This window comes from Salvelinus alpinus, chromosome 10 (assembly GCF_045679555.1).
Source record: "Salvelinus alpinus chromosome 10, SLU_Salpinus.1, whole genome shotgun sequence".
NCBI lineage: Eukaryota > Metazoa > Chordata > Actinopteri > Salmoniformes > Salmonidae > Salvelinus > Salvelinus alpinus.
In genome coordinates, this window is record NC_092095.1 from 24,500,558 (window position 1) to 24,521,194 (window position 20,637).

At 42.4% G+C, this 20,637-nt stretch overlaps 1 protein-coding gene across 2 annotated transcripts in view; it reads left to right on the forward strand.

Annotated features, from left to right (window-relative positions):
- LOC139531755 (lethal(3)malignant brain tumor-like protein 4) overlaps nucleotides 1–16,334 on the forward strand; it is a 129,775-nt gene extending 113,441 nt beyond the window's left edge. For both annotated transcript variants that reach the window (XM_071328534.1, XM_071328535.1), the window contains exons 19-20: nucleotides 12,336–12,398; nucleotides 14,487–16,334. In XM_071328534.1, the coding sequence (XP_071184635.1) occupies nucleotides 12,336–12,398; nucleotides 14,487–14,642 (219 nt within the window). In that variant the 3' untranslated portion in view covers nucleotides 14,643–16,334. The remainder of the gene's footprint in view (nucleotides 1–12,335; nucleotides 12,399–14,486) is intronic.
- The last annotated feature ends 4,303 nt before the right edge of the window (nucleotides 16,335–20,637 follow it).

A 20,637-nucleotide genomic window follows, 5' to 3' on the forward strand; every position in this document is an offset into this window, starting at 1 on the left:
TTGGGTACATCCATAACTTTGAGCTAATGAGGTGCAATTTCGCCTGGCATAGAACATGGGCTCACTTGTCAGTACACTGTTGTTCAAAGGAGCTAGCCAACAACACAGCTAACACATTCACTTCAAACTGAAGCTGGAAAGACAGCAAACTAACTGCACTTCGTTTCGTTTGACCTTTTTTCAATTGACATTTCTTTGTATATATCCATAAAATGATGCCAGCTGACTCATGATTTCGACCGGCTGAGAAACGCTGCCTACCTATTTGTCTCGTCCCGACACCTTCATTACTATGGGACAGCTGGAGATCGAATTTGAATATTGAAACAATGTTGAAAATGTCGGAGAGACAGACGGCAAGGTTTATAAAAATCTCTGCTTTTGAAAACGAAATGTTAGTCTAAAAGAAACGTGAGATAATGTCTATATGCTTTTTATAGTGGAGGTCAAGTTTGGGCTGTGGATTGCGCAGTCAGATGGAACAGAGTAAATAGGCATTTTAACGTCATAGATTTAGCCGGTGGTAACTTGTGGAATAGATACCAGCTGGAATGCGGTTTTAACCAATCAGCATTCAGGATTAGACCCACCTGTTGTATAAACTCATACAGTTCACACACACACACACACACACACACACACACACACACACACACACACACACACACACACAGACCCGTTGACATATGCTTGAGGATGTCTCACCTTTGTTTGTTTCACCTTAGTTTGTTTCATCATCTGGTATAGATCCTTGTATTGTTGAGATTGCTCTACATGTGGCTTTGCAATGTGCTGGGATTCTATTGCCTCTGACTTCACTTATAGAAAACCTTAACCCAGTCGTCTGTCAGTTGGGTTTATAGTGAACCAGATTCTCCTCACTTACTGTACTGTCCTGTCTGTTTCCACTTTGTCATTTCTCTTCTACTGCTGATGTCAGTCTTCACGCTCCAGAGAGAGCTTGACACCATAGCAACCAGGTGTGACCATAAACTTTGACCCTTGCAGCCAGAGAGCCTAGTTGTAAATAGACTCTGTGTGTGTGTGTGTGTGTGTGTGTGTGTGTGTGTGTGTGTGTGTGTGTGTGTGTGTGTGTGTGTGTGTGTGTGTGTGTGTGGACAGAATAAATAAGCAATCTTGGGGTCGCTGTGTCTATTCATACCAGATATGATCAACTGTTTATTTCAGTTGATGAATTATGAACATAAGGAGAAATGCAATGACGCTAATGTGTAGGTCTATGAATCATAATGTTTTTAACCGTTTTATTTATGTGGTTCAATGCATTGTGCTTCATAATTTATCGTATGCCTACTCCATTGATACTCTGTCAGTCCTCTCATATTGTTTCAAGCCAAATTGATATCAGTCCAAATCAATTGAAATGTCAGCTGTCACTCGAGAAAAAAAACAACCCTTGAATGTTTCCCTCTCTGGTTAGAATACGAGACACAAATTAAATGTCAGGATCCCTCAGCGGGCACCGCTCCACTCTAAGAATTAATTTACATGCACGACGTCCCGGTCTAAATGGCATGTGCGATGTGGCCAATGCCAAGGTCTGCCGTGCCCCATGCCATGATCCTCCCGCGGTTGCTAAGCACTCTCTCCATCTACGGGTGACGTTGATTGATGAGACGAGGACGGCTACCGGACCCAAAGTGATTTTTCAGCTTTCGCTACATACACACCACACCTTCTCCATTCCTCACCGCTATAGAGCATCTCCAATAGGCTTGGACAGCATAAAGTATATACCGTATACCGGGGTATTTGAAAATAGCCATAGGATGGTTTTTCAATACCGTTGAAACTACACTGAAGAAAAATATAAACGCAACATGTAAAGTGTTATTTCATGAGCTGAAATAAAAGCTGACAAATGTTCAGTATGCATAAAATTGTATTTCTCAAAAATGTGTTTACATCGCTGTTAGTGAGCATTTCTCCTTTGCAAGATAATCCATCCACCTGACAGGTGTGGCATATCAAGAAGCTGATTAAACAGCATGATCATTACACAGGCAAAAGGCAAACAACACAACACAATGCCACAGATGTCTCAAGTTTTGAGGGAGCGTGCAATTGGCATGCTGACTGCAGGAATGTCCACCAGAGCTGTTGCCAAGTAATTTAATGTTAATTTCTCTAGCATAAGCCGCCTGCAATGTCGTTTTAGAGAACAGTACATCCAACCTGCCTCACAACCGCAGACCACGTGTATGGCATCGTGTGGGCGAGCGGTTTGCTGATGTTAACATTGTGAACAGAGTGCCCCATGTTGGCAGTGGGGTTATGGTATGGGCAGGCATAAGCTACAACGAATACAATTGCATTTTATCGATTGCAATTTTTATGCACAGAAATACCGTGATGAGATCCCGAGGCCCATTTTTTTATTCCTAGTCATGTGAATTCCATAGATTAGGGCCTAATTAATTAATTTAAATTGACTGATTTCCTCATTTGACCTGTAACTCAGTAAAATCTTTGAAATTGTTGCATGTTGTGTTTATCTTTGTTCAGTATATTTCTATCAAGTTTTTCAATACATTTTAATATTTGTAGCAATTGTTTAAGTAAATACTTGCAGTCAACTTGTGCAATGCGTTACAAGATAAAGCAGATTTCGTTCTTCATTTCACCTGGCACATTATTTTACATTATGAAACTTAGTTCCCCAGAACTGTTCAGCCAGTCACGTGTTTGTTTGTAAATAACACAACCGGAGAAAGCTGAAGCAGGTGAGTCCAGCTGTGTATTGACAGGGGTCTTGTTTAATAATGAAAGTCAAGTGTTTTTTAGCTTCAATAGAGTGATCAGGCACATGCAACTATAGTTGTCCTTCACAGAAAATACATTCGTGCAACACATTCAGCAGAAAATAGCTTCATTTTCATCAGATGACAACAGAATTCAACTCTATTTGGCTGGCAGTCAAACAAGTAAATGAGTTTACAATGAAAAAGCAAGGTCTTTTTTGCAAAAAACGATGCATGGCCATCATATTTCTAATGTTTAGTCCTATCCTAATGTTTTGTTTAAAGTTCATCTTGGGGCCTCCCGAGTGGTGCAGTGGTCTAAGGCACTGCATCACAGTGCTTGAGGCGTCACTACAGACCCGGGTTCGATCCCAATTGGCCCAGTGTCGTCGGGGTTAGGGGAGGGTTTGGCCGGGGGGGGGCTTTACTTGGCTACAGGAGAAAAGTACAGAGAAAAGTAGCAACACATCAGTCAGAGCACTGTCTACTGATAGAATACCCTTTTTGTGAATTCTTATCTGAGTTTAGAAGTATAACTGAAGCACAAAATAAGTCTGATGCAGAGCAACAATTACAATAAGAAGCATTTTAGATCTGCGTTTATGAAACGCAGCAAGATATTTCTTATGCGTATTTATATTTTTTCCTGTGTGAAAATGCAAAATTCTGCATTAACACAACCACTAAGTTTAACTTGCTATCTAAGTAAGTGTCTAAATTAATACGGTGACGCGGCATCATATTGTGTTAGCTTTCTGCCGTGTTTGAGAAGTCAAAGCCCTTTTGGATGAATTATTTGTACAGCTGCCACTGATATCTTGATTTCCTGCATTTTTTCTCCTCTCTGTTCTTGGCCGATCTGCTCCTCCCCTATCTTCTCTGAGCAGAGCAGGCAGGCCCGTTGCCCTAGCTACTCCAGACTCCACACAGAGATGGTGTGTAGACATGCTGTTAGAGATCCAGTACTGCTCTTCCTTCAGACAAGCATGCGTCAAAACTTTGTTCATTTGTACAATGTCTCTCGTTCACATTCGCTTAGAATTGTCTAAACTCACCAGAAATGACATTCGGTAGCTCCTACCTATATATGTATAACTTTAGGAGCTGGATTCCCTGACTTGGCAATTGTTAGCATATTTAGCTAGCAGCCTCCATGGAAATTCGCTATTACTTGTGCTAATTTTGTTAGCATTTTAGTAATAGACGTTCAAATGACTTTTTTTGCGTTTTTGGGGCTCCTTTGTGTACTAAGCCGGTAATACCGTAAATCCCAGGGTGAGAGAAGGATGGTATGATGATATTAAAGTCTGGATACCGCCCAATCCTAATCTCCAATGGTAACGACAAATAGGTCACCCACCATTTGTAACGGGTTGGAGTTATTTCCAAACACCACGGCAGTGTTGAGAAGGGGGGGGGGGGGAAACAAGGTACCCCTAGGGAAAGAAAGAGAGCGAGAGAAGGGATGGGGAATGTTAAGATGTTAAGACTGAATAGTAGTGCTGAGCGATTAGTGCTTTTTGAGGTCGGTTCGATCACAAAAAAATGTATCACAGTTTTCAATTACGGTTTCGATTATATTTTTAGACATTAAATGCACTATGCATTTGGTGTGTATATAACATTTGTTTTATTTGATTATGTTATTATTTCATTCCAAGTCATCATCTCTGTTGTCTGACAAATTCACTATTTTAGTAGTTCTTCAAAGTAAATAAGGCATACTTTTATGACTGCTGAATACTAACTATCAATCACTTAGATCATGTATTTTCAGGTAGAGATACCTCTCAAAGAAACTGCTTAGCATGTGCTGTCTATCCTTTCTTGATCGTGCGCTCTTCTCTCCGTCTCTCAATGGCCGGCACTCAATGGATTATGGTCATTGTAGTTAGTTTAGCGCAGAAAACGTGGCAATTATGTAGAGTATTGGCCTGTTGGAACTACAACTCCCTACGACATCGCACAGTTCGGGCTTGATCCGATTTATCTCTAGAGAAACTGCATCGAGCTCACAGAAAAAAATAATAATAATGGAATTCAAATAATGGAACCACCGGCGAAATTTCAGTAACCGTCATTTCAGTTCATCACTCAGGCACACTGAACAGAGACACAGGCAACTGTGGCTTTAGTTAGCCCGTTCGTTCACCATGTTAAGAAACGGGTTAACCGTGCTTTATTACAGTAACCAAGCACCGTAGTACACGTATCAATGTGCAAACTGTACACTTGTATCAATGTGCACCATTACAGGGAAGATAGTTAGGAGAGCGATAGGAGAGAGAGGAAGATTGAAGGATCTGGTCCCCTCAGAGCACAGACTGATGAGAGATGGTCCAGTAGAGGTAACCAAGACTCACAACAGCAATGCACAGTGTTGTGGCACGTTCAGATAGAACTATATGATGTACTGTAAAACAAACCACTCTGACATGTAGAAAAAGGCATCTTGTCAGTTCTATCTGCAACAGTGTTGTGCCTACCGAATGTGCCCAGGCTTGTCTTGTGACTGCAACCTGCAGAGAGGGGGCAGCACAGAATGTCATTGAGTTGTACCAGAAGATGTTTTATCTTGGCGGTTGTGGGGATTTGGCAGAGTGGAAGGAGCGAGATTGCAGTAGAGAAAAAGAGAGGGAGGGAGAGAGCAGAACTGTAAAGGGATCGACTAGAGGGAGAGGAGCAGTGCTGATATAGGCTTTTATAACACCCACTAACCCCCCCTAAGACTACAGATGTATCCATACTTCACCACCCACGTCCCTTAAATCCAGGGAGTTCAGTAAGTCCTTAGCCGAGGTTCTATAAAGTGAGCCTATAGCTTGATAGCCTTGAGCAGTGCTGAATGGGCACATTTCACTATCACCCATCAGCCATCACTTCTCCAACCTAACCACTAGCTAATTGGGTGGGGTTAGCATTGCACTTTGTACTATCATCCAAAGCTTGAGCATATATTTTTAGTTTGTGTATGTGATCCCTGTGGGAATTTAACTCACGGCCTTGGCGTTGCTAACATCACACTGGTTTGCTAGCAATGCCATTTCCTTTCAACATTAAGCTTGACGTACTCTAATTAAGATACAAGAACCCCAGGAGCTATCTCCTTGGGAGTTAGTTTATCTGCAAGGCTTAGTCTTTAATTCATTGGGTTCATAATCCTGCCAGCCCTTAATCCCCGTCATACAGATATAACATTTTACAGCAACAGGAAATGTACATGTATTATGTGGATTATAATTAATGGACATTTTTGTAGGGTTTGATGAATGTTTCCTTAGGGCCAATCAAAACTGAAAAGTGGAAATTACAAACTTTAGAAGCATTTTTAAACCTCAAATACACAGTTTTCTTTTCCTGCCGCACAGGAAAATTCTCAGCAATAAAATAGTGATCAAATTATTTGTATTTTATTTAACCTTTATTTAACTAGGCAAGTCAGTTAAGAACAAATTCTTATTTACAATGACGTCCTAGGAACAGTGAGTTAACTGCCTTTTTCAGGGGCAGAACGATAGATTTTTACCTTGTCAGTTCAGGGATTCGATCTAGCAACCTTACTGGCCCAATGCTCTAACCACTAGGCTACCTACCTGCCATCCCAATTAAGATCCTACATATGGATCATTGCACTCATTCCAATAAAGTTACACCTGTCCTTCTACTCCTACCCCCCCTCACTCTCTCTCTCTGACTCTCAAAGCAAGAGTCAAAGTTCTTTAAAAGTGGTGCTTTCAAATGGAAAAGTCAATGTTTGCCTGGATACCTAGCCCATCATATTTTCCGATGAGCAGAAAAGAGAGGGTGTCCGCAGCCGAGGCAGGGGAGAAGAATCTCTTGTGCCACCCTCCGTGCGAGTATTGGTAGTCACAAAACAGCCATGGGAACAGCCTCGCAAAAATGCTGCTCCATGACCGCTGTTACAGAGTCATCTGGGACTCTGTAACAGGCTTTTTCCTGGTCCACTACCCACTCCTGTCACACTTTAACGCACACTGGCTGGAGAAGTTTACCACCCAAAGATGGCAGATGAAACACTTAGCTGGCTCCCCAATTTGCATTTGTAGTGCTGGAGCACACACTAGGAATTGTACAGTGTGTTAGGGTGAAACTTGGATCAAGTTGTGTGTTGACCAGGATTTACAGTGCCTTCGGAAAGTATTCAGACCCCTTGACTTTTTCCACATTTTGTTACATTACAGCCTTATTCTAAAATGGATTAAATCAAATATTTCCCACAACAATCTACACACAATACCCCATTATGACAAAGCAAAAACAGATTTTTTGATTTTTTTGCTAATTTATCATTTTTTTAAAAACAGATACCTTACATAAGTATTCAGACCCTTTGCTATGGGACTCGAAATTGAGCTCAGGTGCATCCTGTTTCCATTGAGATGTTTCTACAACTTGATTGGAGTCCACCTGTGGTAAATTCAATTGATTGGACATGATTTAGAAAGGCACACACCTGTCTATATAAACTTCCACAGTTGAAAGTGCATGCCAGAGCGAAAACCAAGCCATGAGGTCAAAGGTATTGGCAATAGAGCTCATAAACAAGATTGTGTTGAGGCACAGATCTGGGGAAGGGTACCAAAAAATGTCTGCAGCATTGAAGGTCTCCAAGAACACAGTGGCCTCCATCATTCTTAAATGGAAGAAGTTGGGAACCACCAAGACTCTTCCTAGAGCTGGCCGCCTTGCCAAACGGAGCAATCAGGGGAGAAGGGCCTTGGTCAGGGAGGTGACCAGTGGTCACTCTGACAGAGCTCCAGAGTTTCTCTGTGTAGATGGGAGAACCTTCCAGAAGGACAACCATCTCTGCAGCACTCCACCAATCAGGCCTATATGGTAGAGTGGCCAGACGGAAGCCACTCCCCAGTAAAAGGCACATGACAGCCCGCTTGGAGTTTGCCAAAAGGCACCTAAAGACTCTCAGACCATGAGAAACAAGATTCTCTGGTCTGATGAAACCAAGATTGAAGTCTTTGGCCTGAATGCCAAGCGTCACGTCTGTAGGAAACCTGACACCATCCCTAAGTTGAAGTGTGGTGGTGGTAGCATCATGCTGTGGGGATGTTTTTCAGCAGTAGGGACTGGGAGACTAGTCAGGATCGAGGGAAAGATGAATGGAGCAAAGTACAGAAAGATCCTTGATGAAAACCTGCTCCAGAGCGCTCAGGACCTCAGACTGGGGTTAAGTTTCACCTTCCAACAGGACAACGACCCTAAGCACACAGCCAAGACAACACAGGTGTGGCTTTGGGACAAATCTCTGAATGTCCTTGTATGGCCCAGCCAGAGCCAGGACTTGTACTCAATCAAACATCTTTCAAGAGACCTGAAAATAGCTGTGCAGCAATGCTCCCCATCCAACCTGACAGAGCTTGAGAGGATCTGCAGAGTGGAATGGGAGAAACTCACCAAATACAGGTGTGCCAAGTTTGTAGCGTCATACCCAAGAAGACTCAAGGTTGTAATCGCTGCCAAAGGTGCTTCAACAAAGTACTGAGTAAAGGGTCTGAATACTTAGGCTTTTTTGCAAACATTTCCAAAACCTGTTTTTGCTTTGTCATTATGGGGTATTGTGTATAGATATACGAGGGAGGGAAAAAACAACTTAATCCATTTTAGAATAAGGCTGTAACGAAATGTGGAAAAAGTCAAGGGGTCTAAATACTTCCCGAATGCACTGTATATGATTGTTTGGGATTTTTCTTCAAAAGCTACAAATTTATGTTGTTGGTAGTTAGTGGGTGATTTGTGTATGCAAAGTATTCTCATTGTTAATAACATCCTCATAGGAACTGGAGAACTGTTTCCGTTCATGAATAATTCCGACACAAATTAAGATTTCTGATTGAATTCCAACCCACTCTAGAAATATGTAATGGAATGTTTTGAACTTCCATAAATGGCACTTAGCTAATAGAGAATTTTACTAATCCTGTCCTGGAGACTACAGTGTGTCGCAGTTCAGATGCCTCTCCTCACTATAATGTGCTGTATACAGACTGACATTTATGCTCTCTAATGTTGAGGCCAGGTATTTGACATGACACTCAGGTAGCAGGCAGTCCTCTGTAGCTAGTGCTAGCAGAATAATTCAGCCCGAATAGACCTACCACTGCAGACCTGGGTTCAAATAGTAATTTGGATTCTGAAAAAATAGAATTAAAGATGCAAACATCACCCATCTGGCACTCTAGGCAGGCTCAATCAAACACTCAAAATATTTAAAGGAAGCCAAATATTACTTGAGCCCAGGTCTGCCTCAGTACAGGCTACTGGCCAGTTGCTTCAAGGCGGCAGCTTTGGGCGCTGCCTTATCAGGATTCTGCATTGCAGATATACAGTGCTTTCAGAAAGTATTCACACCCCTTTAATTTTTCTACATTTTCTTGTGTTACAGCCTGAATTTAAAATTAATACAATTTAGATTTGTTTGTCACTGGCCTACAGACAATACCCCATAATATCAAAGTAGAATGATGTTTTTCTACATTTTTACAAATTAATTAAAAGCTGAAATGTCTTGAGTCAATAAGTATTCAACCCCTTTGTTATGGCATGCATAAATAAGTTCAGGAGTAAAAATGTGCTTAACAAGTCACATAACTTTAATGGACTCACTCTGTGCAATAATAGTGTTTAACATAATTTTTGAATTGCTACCTCATCTCTGTACCCCACACATACAATTTATCTGTAAGGTCCCTCAGTTGAGTTGTACATTTCAAACATAAATGCAACCACAAAGTCCAGGGAGGTTTTCCAATGCTTCACAAAGAAGGGCACCTATTGGTAGATGGGTAACAAATAAAAAGAAGCAGACATTGAATATCCCTTTAAGCATAGTGAAGTTATTAATTACACTTTGGATGGTGTATCAATACACCCAGTCACTACAAAGATATAGGCATCCGCCCTAACTCAGTTGCCGAAGAGGAAGGAAATCGTTTGGGTAGTTCACCTTGAGGCCAATGGGGACTTTAAAACAGTTTAATGGCCATGATAGGAAACGGAGGATGGATCAACAACATTATAGTTACTCCACAATACTAGCCTAATTGACAGAGTGAAAAGAAGGAAGCCTGTACAGAAAACTAGTATTCCAAAACATGCATCCTGTTTGCAACAAGGCACTAAAGTAATACTGCTTCAGACTGCTTTCCACCAGACTGGAAGATTAACTCACCTTTCAGCCAGACAATAACCTTAAACACAAGCCCAAATCTTCACCGGAGTTGCTTACCAAGAAGACAGTGAATGTTCCAATTGGCCAAGTTACAGTTTTGACATAAAGTCCTGAAAATGGTTGTCTAGCAATGATCACTTTTCACTTTGTCATTATGGGGTATACATTTAATCCATTTTGAATTCAGACTAACACAACAAAATGTGGAACAAGTCAAGAACTGTTCGTTTGGAGCTTCATGGAATGGGTATCCATGGTCGAGCAGCCGCATCACCATGCACAATGCCAAGGGTCGGCTGGAATGGTGTAAAGCTCGCCGCCATTGGACTCAGTTGCAGTGGAAATGCATTCTCTGAAGTGATGAATCACGCTTCACCATCTGGCAGTCCAACGAACAAATCTGGGTTTGGCGGATGCCAGGAGAACGGTACCTGCCTGAATGCATAGTGCCAACTGTAAAGTTTGGTGCAGGAGGAATACTGGTCTAGGGCTGTTTTTCATGGTTCGGGCTAGGTCCCTTAATTCGAGTGAAGGGAAATTTTAACGCTACAGCATACAATGACATTCTAGACAATTCTGTGCTTCCAACTTTCTGGCAACAGTTTGGGGAAGGCCCTTTCCTGTTTCATCATGACAATGCCCCTGTGCAGAAAGTGAGATCCATACAGAAATGGTTTGTCGAAATCGGTGTGGAAGAACTTGACTGGCCTGCACAGAGCCCTGACTTCAACCCTATCGAACACCTTTGGGATGAATTGGAACACCGACTGCGAGCCAGGCCTAATCGCCCAACATCAGTGCCCGACCTCACTAATGCTCTTGTGGCTGAATGGAAGCAAGTCTCCACAGCAATGTTCCAACATCTAGTGGAAAGCCTTCCCAGAAGAGTGGAGGTTGTTATAGCAGGAAAGGGGGGGACAACTCCATATTATTGCCTGTGATTTTAGAATGAGATATTCAACAAGCAGGTGTCCACATACTTTTGGTCATGTAGTGTATTTGAGGTAGTTATGTAAATGAAGGCAGGGTAGAATGACTAGGCATCAGGCTACATAATAATGAGAAGTACAATAAATAACAGAGTAGCATATGATGAGTGTAAATGTGTTGTCCGTATGCATTTGTGTGTGCATATGCAGTGTATGTGAAGCTGTTTATCACACCCTCATGTAACACGGATGCAGCCGGTGTTCTCTTCACGTGTGGCTTTTGTTTTAGCTGTTGGGGCCATGCTCAATACAATACATATTTTTTTACCCATTTGCACAGAATTGATACATTTGCAGTCAGCACTGGGATTTGAACCGACAACCCTCCGGTTACTGGCCTCATTTCTCTAACCTCGAGGCTACAGCCAACTGTACTGAGATGGTTCAATATGACTCTGAATAAACTGGTTGTTCCGTTGGTGTCCGGTAATTTAGCTTGATGACTAATTTCCATGTTTTCATTATGGTAAGAATGTCCTGACAGAGGAGGAAGAGTTACCTTGTTGTTTTTTGGGGTACTTAATTTAAGTCATTTTCACGAGAAAGTCCTGTGGCACTTTACGCCTCACCATCTTTCATTCGATTTTTTAAAAGCCTCATTTGACAATGTTTTGGCAGGATACAGGTTTTCTAACGGCTATTGTCTTACGTCAGTGGCTTCCAGCAGATTTTCTTCTGTTGTAAAGCAGTCGATATCCATCATACAGGAGCTTCTTACGCTCTCTGACCCCCCTTTATTCCCTTGGCTGTTATCCCAGTAACAGTTGCAGTCAGGCCCGCTAGAACCCCAGCTACCCTGGGCTATTATTGGAAGTTTCCAAACCCCTCTTCAGAAAGTTTGAGTTTGCTCACTCTTTCCAACTCCTGTAGCTTAAGTGGTTCAATAGAAGCCCAAGGAGGCACTGGATATGTGCAGCTTTGGATTGAACGCTATCCCTTCACTTTGAGTCTACACTTTGATTTGTTCATGTTTTGACTGCTTTTTAAGCCGTCTTTTTGTATTGATGGAATGGCAATATCACTAGCTTCTTTAGCGCATCAGGAAATGTCAGTGCCCACAGGCAAACACGCTCTCAGTATCAACATGATTTGTTCTTCTTAGTGGTAATAATTAGGCTGTAGCTTCACACATCACTCACTGATCCCCTTATGTCTGTTGATTTTCCATTAACAGTTACAACCCCTCATCATAAGGCCTACATAACATTGTCATAACAATGACATAACGGATGTCATAACCAGTCATGACTTGTGGTGTTGGCCTTATGACTGGGAAGGTTCAAACAAAGTGTTACTATGGTAACTCCACCAGATGCTCTCCATTGAGATGGTCTCCCAAACACTAACCGGTGTGTCTGTCTTCTACATGTCTTTGTCCAGGTGGCTGACTTCATCCACTCTCTTCACGGCTGTGATGAACAAGCCAAGCAGTTCAAAGAGGAGGTAAGAGATGACACACCCTCTATCCACCCTCTGGTCCCCCTCCTCTAATCCCCCTCTAGTTGCCCTCTAGACCCCTCTGGCCCCTCTCTAATCTCCCTCTAGTTCCCTTCTAATCTCCCTCTAGTCCCCTTCTGGTCCACCTCTGGCACCCCTCTAGTCCCCCCTGGTCCCCCTCTAGTCCCCCCTGGCCCCCCTCTGATCCCCTCTGGTACCCCTCTAGCCCCCTCTGGTCCCCGTCCTCTAGTCCCTTCTGGCCCCCCTCTAGTCCCTTCTGGCCCCCCTCTAGTCCCCTCTGGCCCCCCTCTAGTCCCCTATGGCCCCCTCTAGTCCCCTCTGGTCTCTCTCTGGCCCCCTTCTAATCCCCTCTGGTCTCTATCTGGCCCCCTCTGGCCCCCCTCTAATCCCCTCTTGTATCTCTCTGGTCCCCCTCTAGTCCCCTCTAGTCCTTCTCTAGTCCCCCCCCCCGTCCGAAGTAATCTAAATAGTTTTAATGCTAACCCTCCTCCATACGGCTAAACTAATGAGGGGAAACAGGTGTGGAGTAGCCTTTGCCCGTATAGTTGTTAGGCTGCTGTCTGCAACAAAACACTCTAGTTCACTCTGGCCCCCCTCTGGCCCACCTCTAGTCCCCTCTGGCCCCCCTATAATCCCCTCTGGTATCTCTCTGGTCCCCCTCTAGTCCCCTCTGGTATCTCTCTGGCCCCCCTCTAGTCCCCTCTGGCCCCCCTCTAATCCCCTCTGGTATCTCTCTGGCACCCCTCTAGTCCCATCTGGCACCCCTCTAGTCCCCTCTGGTCCCCGTCCTCTAGTCCCTTCTGGCCCCCCTCTAGTCCACTCTGGCCCCCCTCTAGTCCCCTCTGGTCCCCGTCCTCTAGTCCCTTCTGGCCCCCCTCTAGTCCACTCTGGCCCCCCTCTGGTATCTCTCTGGCCCCCCTCTAATCCCCTCTGGTCTCTATCTGGCCCCCTCTAGTCCCCTCTGGCCCCCCTCTAATCCCCTCTTGTATCTCTCTGGCCCCCTTCTAATCCCCTCTGGTATCTCTCTGGTCCCCCTCTAGTCCCCCCCGTCCGAAGTAATCTAAATAGTTTTAATGCTAACCCTCCTCCATACGGCTAAACTAATGAGGGGAAACAGGTGTGGAGTAGCCTTTGCCCGTATAGTTGTTAGGCTGCTGTCTGCAACAAAACACTCTAGTTCACTCTGGCCCCCCTCTAATCACATCTGGCCCCCCTCTAGTTCCCTCTGGCCCACCTCTAGTTCCCTCTGGCCCCCCTCTAGTCCCCTCTGGCCCCCCTCTAATCTCCTCTGGTATCTCTCTGACCCCCCTCTACTCCCCTCTGGTATCTCTCTGGCCCCCCTCTAATCCCCTCTGGTATCTCTCTGGCCCCCCTCTAGTCCCCTCTAATCCCCTCTGGTATCTCTCATGTCCCCCTCTAGTCCCCTCTAGTCCTTCTCTAGTCCCCCCCGTCCAAAGTAATCTAAATAGTTTTAATGCTAACCCTCCACCATACGGCTAAACTAATGAGGGTAAACAGGTGTGGAGTAGCCTTTGCCCGTGTGTAGTTGTTAGGCTGCTGTCTGCAACAAAACACTCCGAGAAATAGATTCTCTTCCTTCGTCTTCACTATGTTTGGTCCACTATGTTTGGTTTGTTTGAGTTGATAATTATACCAAGGTAAGGAGACATGACAGGAATCCAAAGCAATTCATTAAATGCTAGTAGCAGTAGCGATTAGCATTCCGAGCACAGCCATCTTTCCCTCAGCTAATCTGACTACAGTATTTGCCATCGCTCTCTTGGTCATTAAAATCCCTTTTTCACCAATCCCAGTTAACACTCCACAGTTGTGATTTTTACATACACAAGATGTGAGTTGCACGTTTAGTCGTTGAACAAGCATTCACCATCTGATCCAACTGATAAATACATGATTACCGTTTCATAAATTATCAAAAGGCTCATACTCTCAGATAAGATCTGTAGCCCTTTAGAGAGTGAGAGGGATTTTTTTTCTAAGTCTCACTGGGTTCAATTGACTGCATATCAGCTGTTGACCCATGCTGTAATCTGATTGGTTGTCGTCCAACAGCAAATTGACGGGAAAGCCTTCTTGCTGCTGACCCAGCGCGACATCGTCAAGATCATGAGCGTGAAACTCGGTCCTGCCCTCAAGATATACAACTCCATCCTGATGTTCAAGCACGCTGAGGACAACCAATCGGCAGCTGGCAACGCCAACACATGAAGCATTGGAAGCCACACCCACCAGGCCCACCCTATGTGTCTGTCAAACACATAGATTTACTGTATGGATTCATTCCAAGATCCCTGACCCCTGACTCCTGCTCCTTCACCTTGGCCTACAGGCATTTTAGTTAAAGGACTATAAATTTAACTAAAGCCGCTACATGATCTGTCCAGACCGATGGACTTTCAGGTTTGTGTGTGTGCATGTGCGTGTGCGTGCGTGCGTGCGTGTGTGTGCGTGTGTGTGTCTTCTTCCTTGGACACAGCCTCTAATTCTGCCTTTAATACTCAAATGTAGGTGTCATGAAGGTCAACTCAACAAAACCCGCATTTACAGCTACACAGCACAGTTTTCTATGTCTTTTACACTGTAGCTTCTCCATGCTCTACTTTTCTCCTTCAGGATCAAAGAAGTGACAATCACCACCAACAGTACAAAGCCGTGTACTACATCATGACAAACTGTGCTTTTTCTGGGTCATCACGGTGCTATGTGTATTCCGATTACAGTCTACATCACAGTACTGGAGTTGACTTCTGGTACTACCAGCTTACGATCTCTGTCTATCGACTCAAACAGGGATACATATTCCAAACGTCTCTGCCATTTTGATTTGTTTTGATTCTATTTTATATAAATGTTATGTCACTACCTATATCAACTCACCTATATTTATTGTGAAAAATATCTTGGTGTTTGCATAGTTGAAGGAAATTAATATATTATATATGAGCAAATTGTTTTACATTTTATTTGATAATATATTGCACATTAGAAGAACGAAAAATAACCTTAAGTTTTGGAAAATGTAAAACCATGGGATAGCTTTGAGCTGAAGATAGTCTAAATAAGTATAATTTATGTTATTATAATGTTAAGGTAGTTAAGATATCTTATGTAGTCTTACTTTCTGTGGTACTGCAGCTCGAGACAATAGCCATGTACGTTTATCATTATTTACCTTTTGATCCATACTCGTTGAAAAGGACCAATATTGTATTTTTTGTTCTCCTTCATTTTCATTTTTGCTCTCCTTTTTACTATTGGGGTAAGTTTTCTCACAGTCCTGATAGGTTGAAGTTGTTTTCTTATTATCAAAGAACAGCATACTTGATCTTCTGCACAATTAAGAGTTTAATCGTATATTTTGCTATAACTTGGAAGTTAAGCTATATGTTGAAACAGCTGTGCTATATCATTTGTTCTCTAGTCTTAATATAAATGTTGCTACTAAATTTCAACTGAACTCCATTGAAACTTCAGGAATATGAAGAAACCGTTTACTGTACTTTCTGCTTTTTTCCTATAGGGACTTTCTCTCTATCCCAAAATGTCAAGCATCCGGAAATGTATTTTATTCTGATGCTGCTTGTCTTTCTCAATGCTGTAACCTGCAGGACTGCTGTTTAGTGCATGGACAATACTGCTACATCTTGGTACAACCTCCAATATGGAGTTGGATATCTGCCCTTAACATATTCTACACGTATTTAGGAGACTCACAATCTATTTTGGCGGATATCTACCTCCATATATCGACCACTTATCTATGAAAATGACAACTAATTGAACCATAAAGATGTGTTGTACATATTTGTAAACCCTGTTTCTTACACTGAATTTACACTTTGTACAACTCATTGGATTCAGATCACATGACTTCACAATCCAAATAAACAGTGCAAAGTCCCTGACGTCTCCACACTCCGTTTTAGTTCTCCTCAAGACAGTTTTGCATTATTTATTGTTTATTTGACCACTACAGTGCGAAGGCTGCACGCCCATTTCCAATTTCCAAGGTCCCCCTTGACATTATGTACAAAAATGGAAATGAATGGACTGTGGCTGGGATTTATTCAACTGCAGATAGTGGTCTTCCGGATGGCACTTTCTATTTGATTTGCACAGCAGCGTGTTTCGGATGGTTAATTTAGATACTGGCAGTCCTGTGGTGTGACATATTCAGTTCTGACTGCAAACCAGTCATCCACTGCTGCAAAACCAGACTGACAATTTCAGGGACACACTGCTGTGAAAATCAAACACACTTTGCACTCCAATTTCTCTCTGTGACCACCCTGAAAGGGACGGAAGGTCAACATGACATTGACCCATACTCTACTTAAAACCAGGTTCACAGAAATACATCTCAGTCCTGTACTATACATGGAAGCAGCAGAACTGATGATGCAAGACCAAGATACTTCATACATTATTCAAACAAAATTTTAAGAAAACAATGTGCTTGTTCAGTATCCCAGAACTATGCCTCCAGGACATATGAATACCTATTATGAATATATTGAATTGAATACAATAGATTGGATATTTCTATACTTACATGAAAACACACTGACTCAAAAAAATAGAAAGCACATGAACATGGCTGGTATAGAGTGTTTTGATGTAACCCCAAGGGCATTTGACCCCAGGAGAGTATGGTGGCACATCCCACATCATATGCAGGCTTAATCCTCTGTAGCCCTAAAATTCAACTTGGGACCTTGAAGCCAGTTCCACTGCATTTTTTTTCATTGTTGCCCTCTAATCAGGGACTGATTTAGACCTGGGACACCAGGTGTGTGCAATTAATTATCAGGTAGAACAGAACCAGCAGGCTCCGCACCTCAGAAGGTAAGAGTTGAATACCTGATGCTCTATAGTAGGAGTCTTATTTAATGTTCTTTCTCTTGGTGTAGTGTGTGCAGTAAGCCTATGTATCAAAGCTATATTCATGTTATCCTCTTATAGAAATTGTAGGTGGTTGTCTCCAGGAGCCCTTGGACCCAAGCTCGTTTATATAAAAAATATATATACTACAACAACAACAACAAAATATATATACACAGTGCCTTGCAAAAGTATTCAGACCCCTTGGAAATGTTCACATTTTGTGTTACAAAGTAGGATTAAAATAGATTGAGTTGTCTTTTTTCTGTCAACAATCTACACAGAATATTCTGTAATGTCAAAGTGGAAGACAAATTCAAAAAATGAAATAACTAAAATATAGTTGTTGCATAAGTATTCAACTCCCTTAGTCAATACATGTTAGAAACACCTTTCCCATTGATTACAACTGTGAGTCTTCTTGGGTAAGTCTAATGTTTAAGAGATTTCCACAACTGTATTATGCAATATTTGCTCATTATTCTTTTAAAAATGATTTAAGCTCTATCAAGATGTTGGGGATCTGGGCTAGACAGCAACTTTCAAGTCTTGCCATAGATTTTCATGCAGATTTAATTAAAAACTGTAACTTGGTCACTCAGGAACATTCTTCTTGGTAAGCAACTCCAGTGTAGATTTGGCCTTGTCTTGTAGATTTGGCCTTGTCTTGTAGATTATTGTCCTGCTGAAAGGTGAATTCCTCTTCCAGTCTCTGGTGTAAAGCAGACTGAAGCAAGTTTTCCTCTAGGATTTTGCCTGTGCTTAGCTCCATCCTGTTTCTTTTTATCCTGGGGGAAAAAAACTGTATTTGCCAATGTCAAGCATACCCATACCATCATGCAGCCACCACCATGCTTGAAAATAAGGAAGCAGTTACTCTGTGTTGTGTTGGATTTTCCCCGAACATATTCTTTGCATTTAGGTCAAAAAGTGTGTTCCTTTGCTGTGTTTTTTTTTCTTCTTCAGTATTACTTTAGTGCCTTGTTGCAAAAAAGATGCATGTTTTGGAATATTTTGTATTCTATATACAGTGGGGAGAACAAGTATTTGATACACTGCCGATTTTGCAGGTTTTCCTACTTACAAAGCATGTAGAGGTCTGTAATTTTTATCATAGGTACACTTCAACTGTGAGAGACGGAATCTAAAACAAAAATCCAGAAAATCACATTGTATGATTTTTAAATAATTAATTTGCATTTTATTGCATGACATAAGTATTTGATCACCTACCAACCAGTAAGAATTCCGGCTCTCACGGACCTGTTAGTTTTTCTTTAAGAAGCCCTCCTGTTCTCCACTCATTACCTGTATTAACTGCACCTGTTTGAACTCGTTACCTGTATAAAAGACACCTGTCCACACACAATCAAACAGATTCCAACCTCTCCACAATGGCCAAGACCAGAGAGCTGTGTAAGGACATCAGGGATAAAATTGTAGACCTGCACAAGGCTGGGATGGGCTACAGGACAATAGGCAAGCAGCTTGGTGAGAAGGAAACAACTGTTGGCGCAATTATTAGAAAATGGAAGAAGTTCAAGATGACGGTCAATCACCCTCGGTCTGGGGCTCCATGCAAGATTTCACCTCGTGGGGCATCAATGATCATGAGGAAGGTGAGGGATCAGCCCAGAACTACACGGCAGGACCTGGTCAATGACCTGAAGAGAGCTGGGACCACAGTCTCAAAGAAAACCATTAGTAACACACTACGCCGTCATGGATTAAAATCCTGCAGCGCACGCAAGGTCCCCCTGCTTAAGCCAGTGCATGTCCAGGCCTGTCTGAAGTTTGCCAATGACCATCTGGATGATCCAGAGGAGGAATGGGAGAAGGTCATGTGGTCTGATGAGACAAAAATAGAGCTTTTTGGTCTAACTCCACTCGCCGTGTTTGGAGGAAGAAGAAGTATGAGTACAACCCCAAGAACACCATCCCAACCGTGAAGCATGGAGGTGGAAACATCATTCTTTGGGGATGCTTTTCTGCAAAGGGGACAGGACGACTGCACCGTATTGAGGGGAGGATGGATGGGGCCATGTATCGCGAGATCTTGGCCAACAACCTCCTTCCCTCAGTAAGAGCATTGAAGATGGGTCGTGGCTGGGTCTTCCAGCATGACAACGACACGAAGCACACAGCCATGGCAACTAAGGAGTGGCTCCGTAAGAAGCATCTCAAGGTCCTGGAGTGGCCTAGCCAGTCTCCAGACCTGAACCCAATAGAAAATCTTTGGAGGGAGCTGAAAGTCCGTATTGCCCAGCGACAGCCCCGAAACCTGAAGGATCTGGAGAAGATCTGTAGGGAGGAGTGGGCCAAAATCCCTGCTGCAGTGTGTGCAAACCTAGTCAAGAACTACAGGAAACGTATGATCTCTGTAATTGCAAACAAAGGTTTCTGTACCAAATATTAAGTTCTGCTTTTCTGATGTATCAAATACTTATGTCATGCAATAAAATGCAAATTAATTACTTAAAAATCATACAATGTGATTTTCTGGATTTTTGTTTTAGATTCCGTCTCTCATAGTTGAAGTGTACCTATGATAAAAATTACAGACCTCTACATGCTTTGTAAGTAGGAAAACCTGCAAAATCGGCAGTGTATCAAATACTTGTTCTCCCCACTGTATATGTATTTTTCTTTTCACTCTGTAATTTAGGTCATTATTGTGGCGTCACTACAATGTTGATCCATTGATCCGGTTTCTCCCATCACAGCCATTGAACTCTGTAGCTGTATTAAAATCATGGTAACATCCCTGAGCCGTTTCATTCCTGTCTTGCAGCTCAGTTCAGAAAGATGACTATCTTTAATGCGTCTGGTTTAATTCATAATCCACAGCATAGTTATTAACATGACCAAAGAGATATTCAATGTCTGATATGTTGTTGTTACCCATCTACCAATCACTGCCCTTCTTTATGAGGCTTTCAAAAAGCTCCCTGATCTTAGTAGTTGAATTTGTGCTTGAAATTCAATACTTGACTGAGGACCTTAGATGTATGTATGGAGGACAGAGGAAGGGTTGGTCATAAAGAAATTATGTCAACCCCTATTATTTCAGTGAGTCCATGTAACTTATGTGATTTGTTAATTACTCCTGAACTAATTCAGGCTTGCCTAAACAAAGAGATTGAATACTCATATTTTAGTTATTGAATGTTTTATATATCAAAAAATAATAATTCCTCCACTTTGACATTACAGAGTATTTTGTGTAGATTGTTGACCAAAAATAACAAATCCATTTTAATCCCACTTTATGACAATAAAATGTGAAGAAATCCAAGGGGTCTGAATACTTTTGCAAGACATT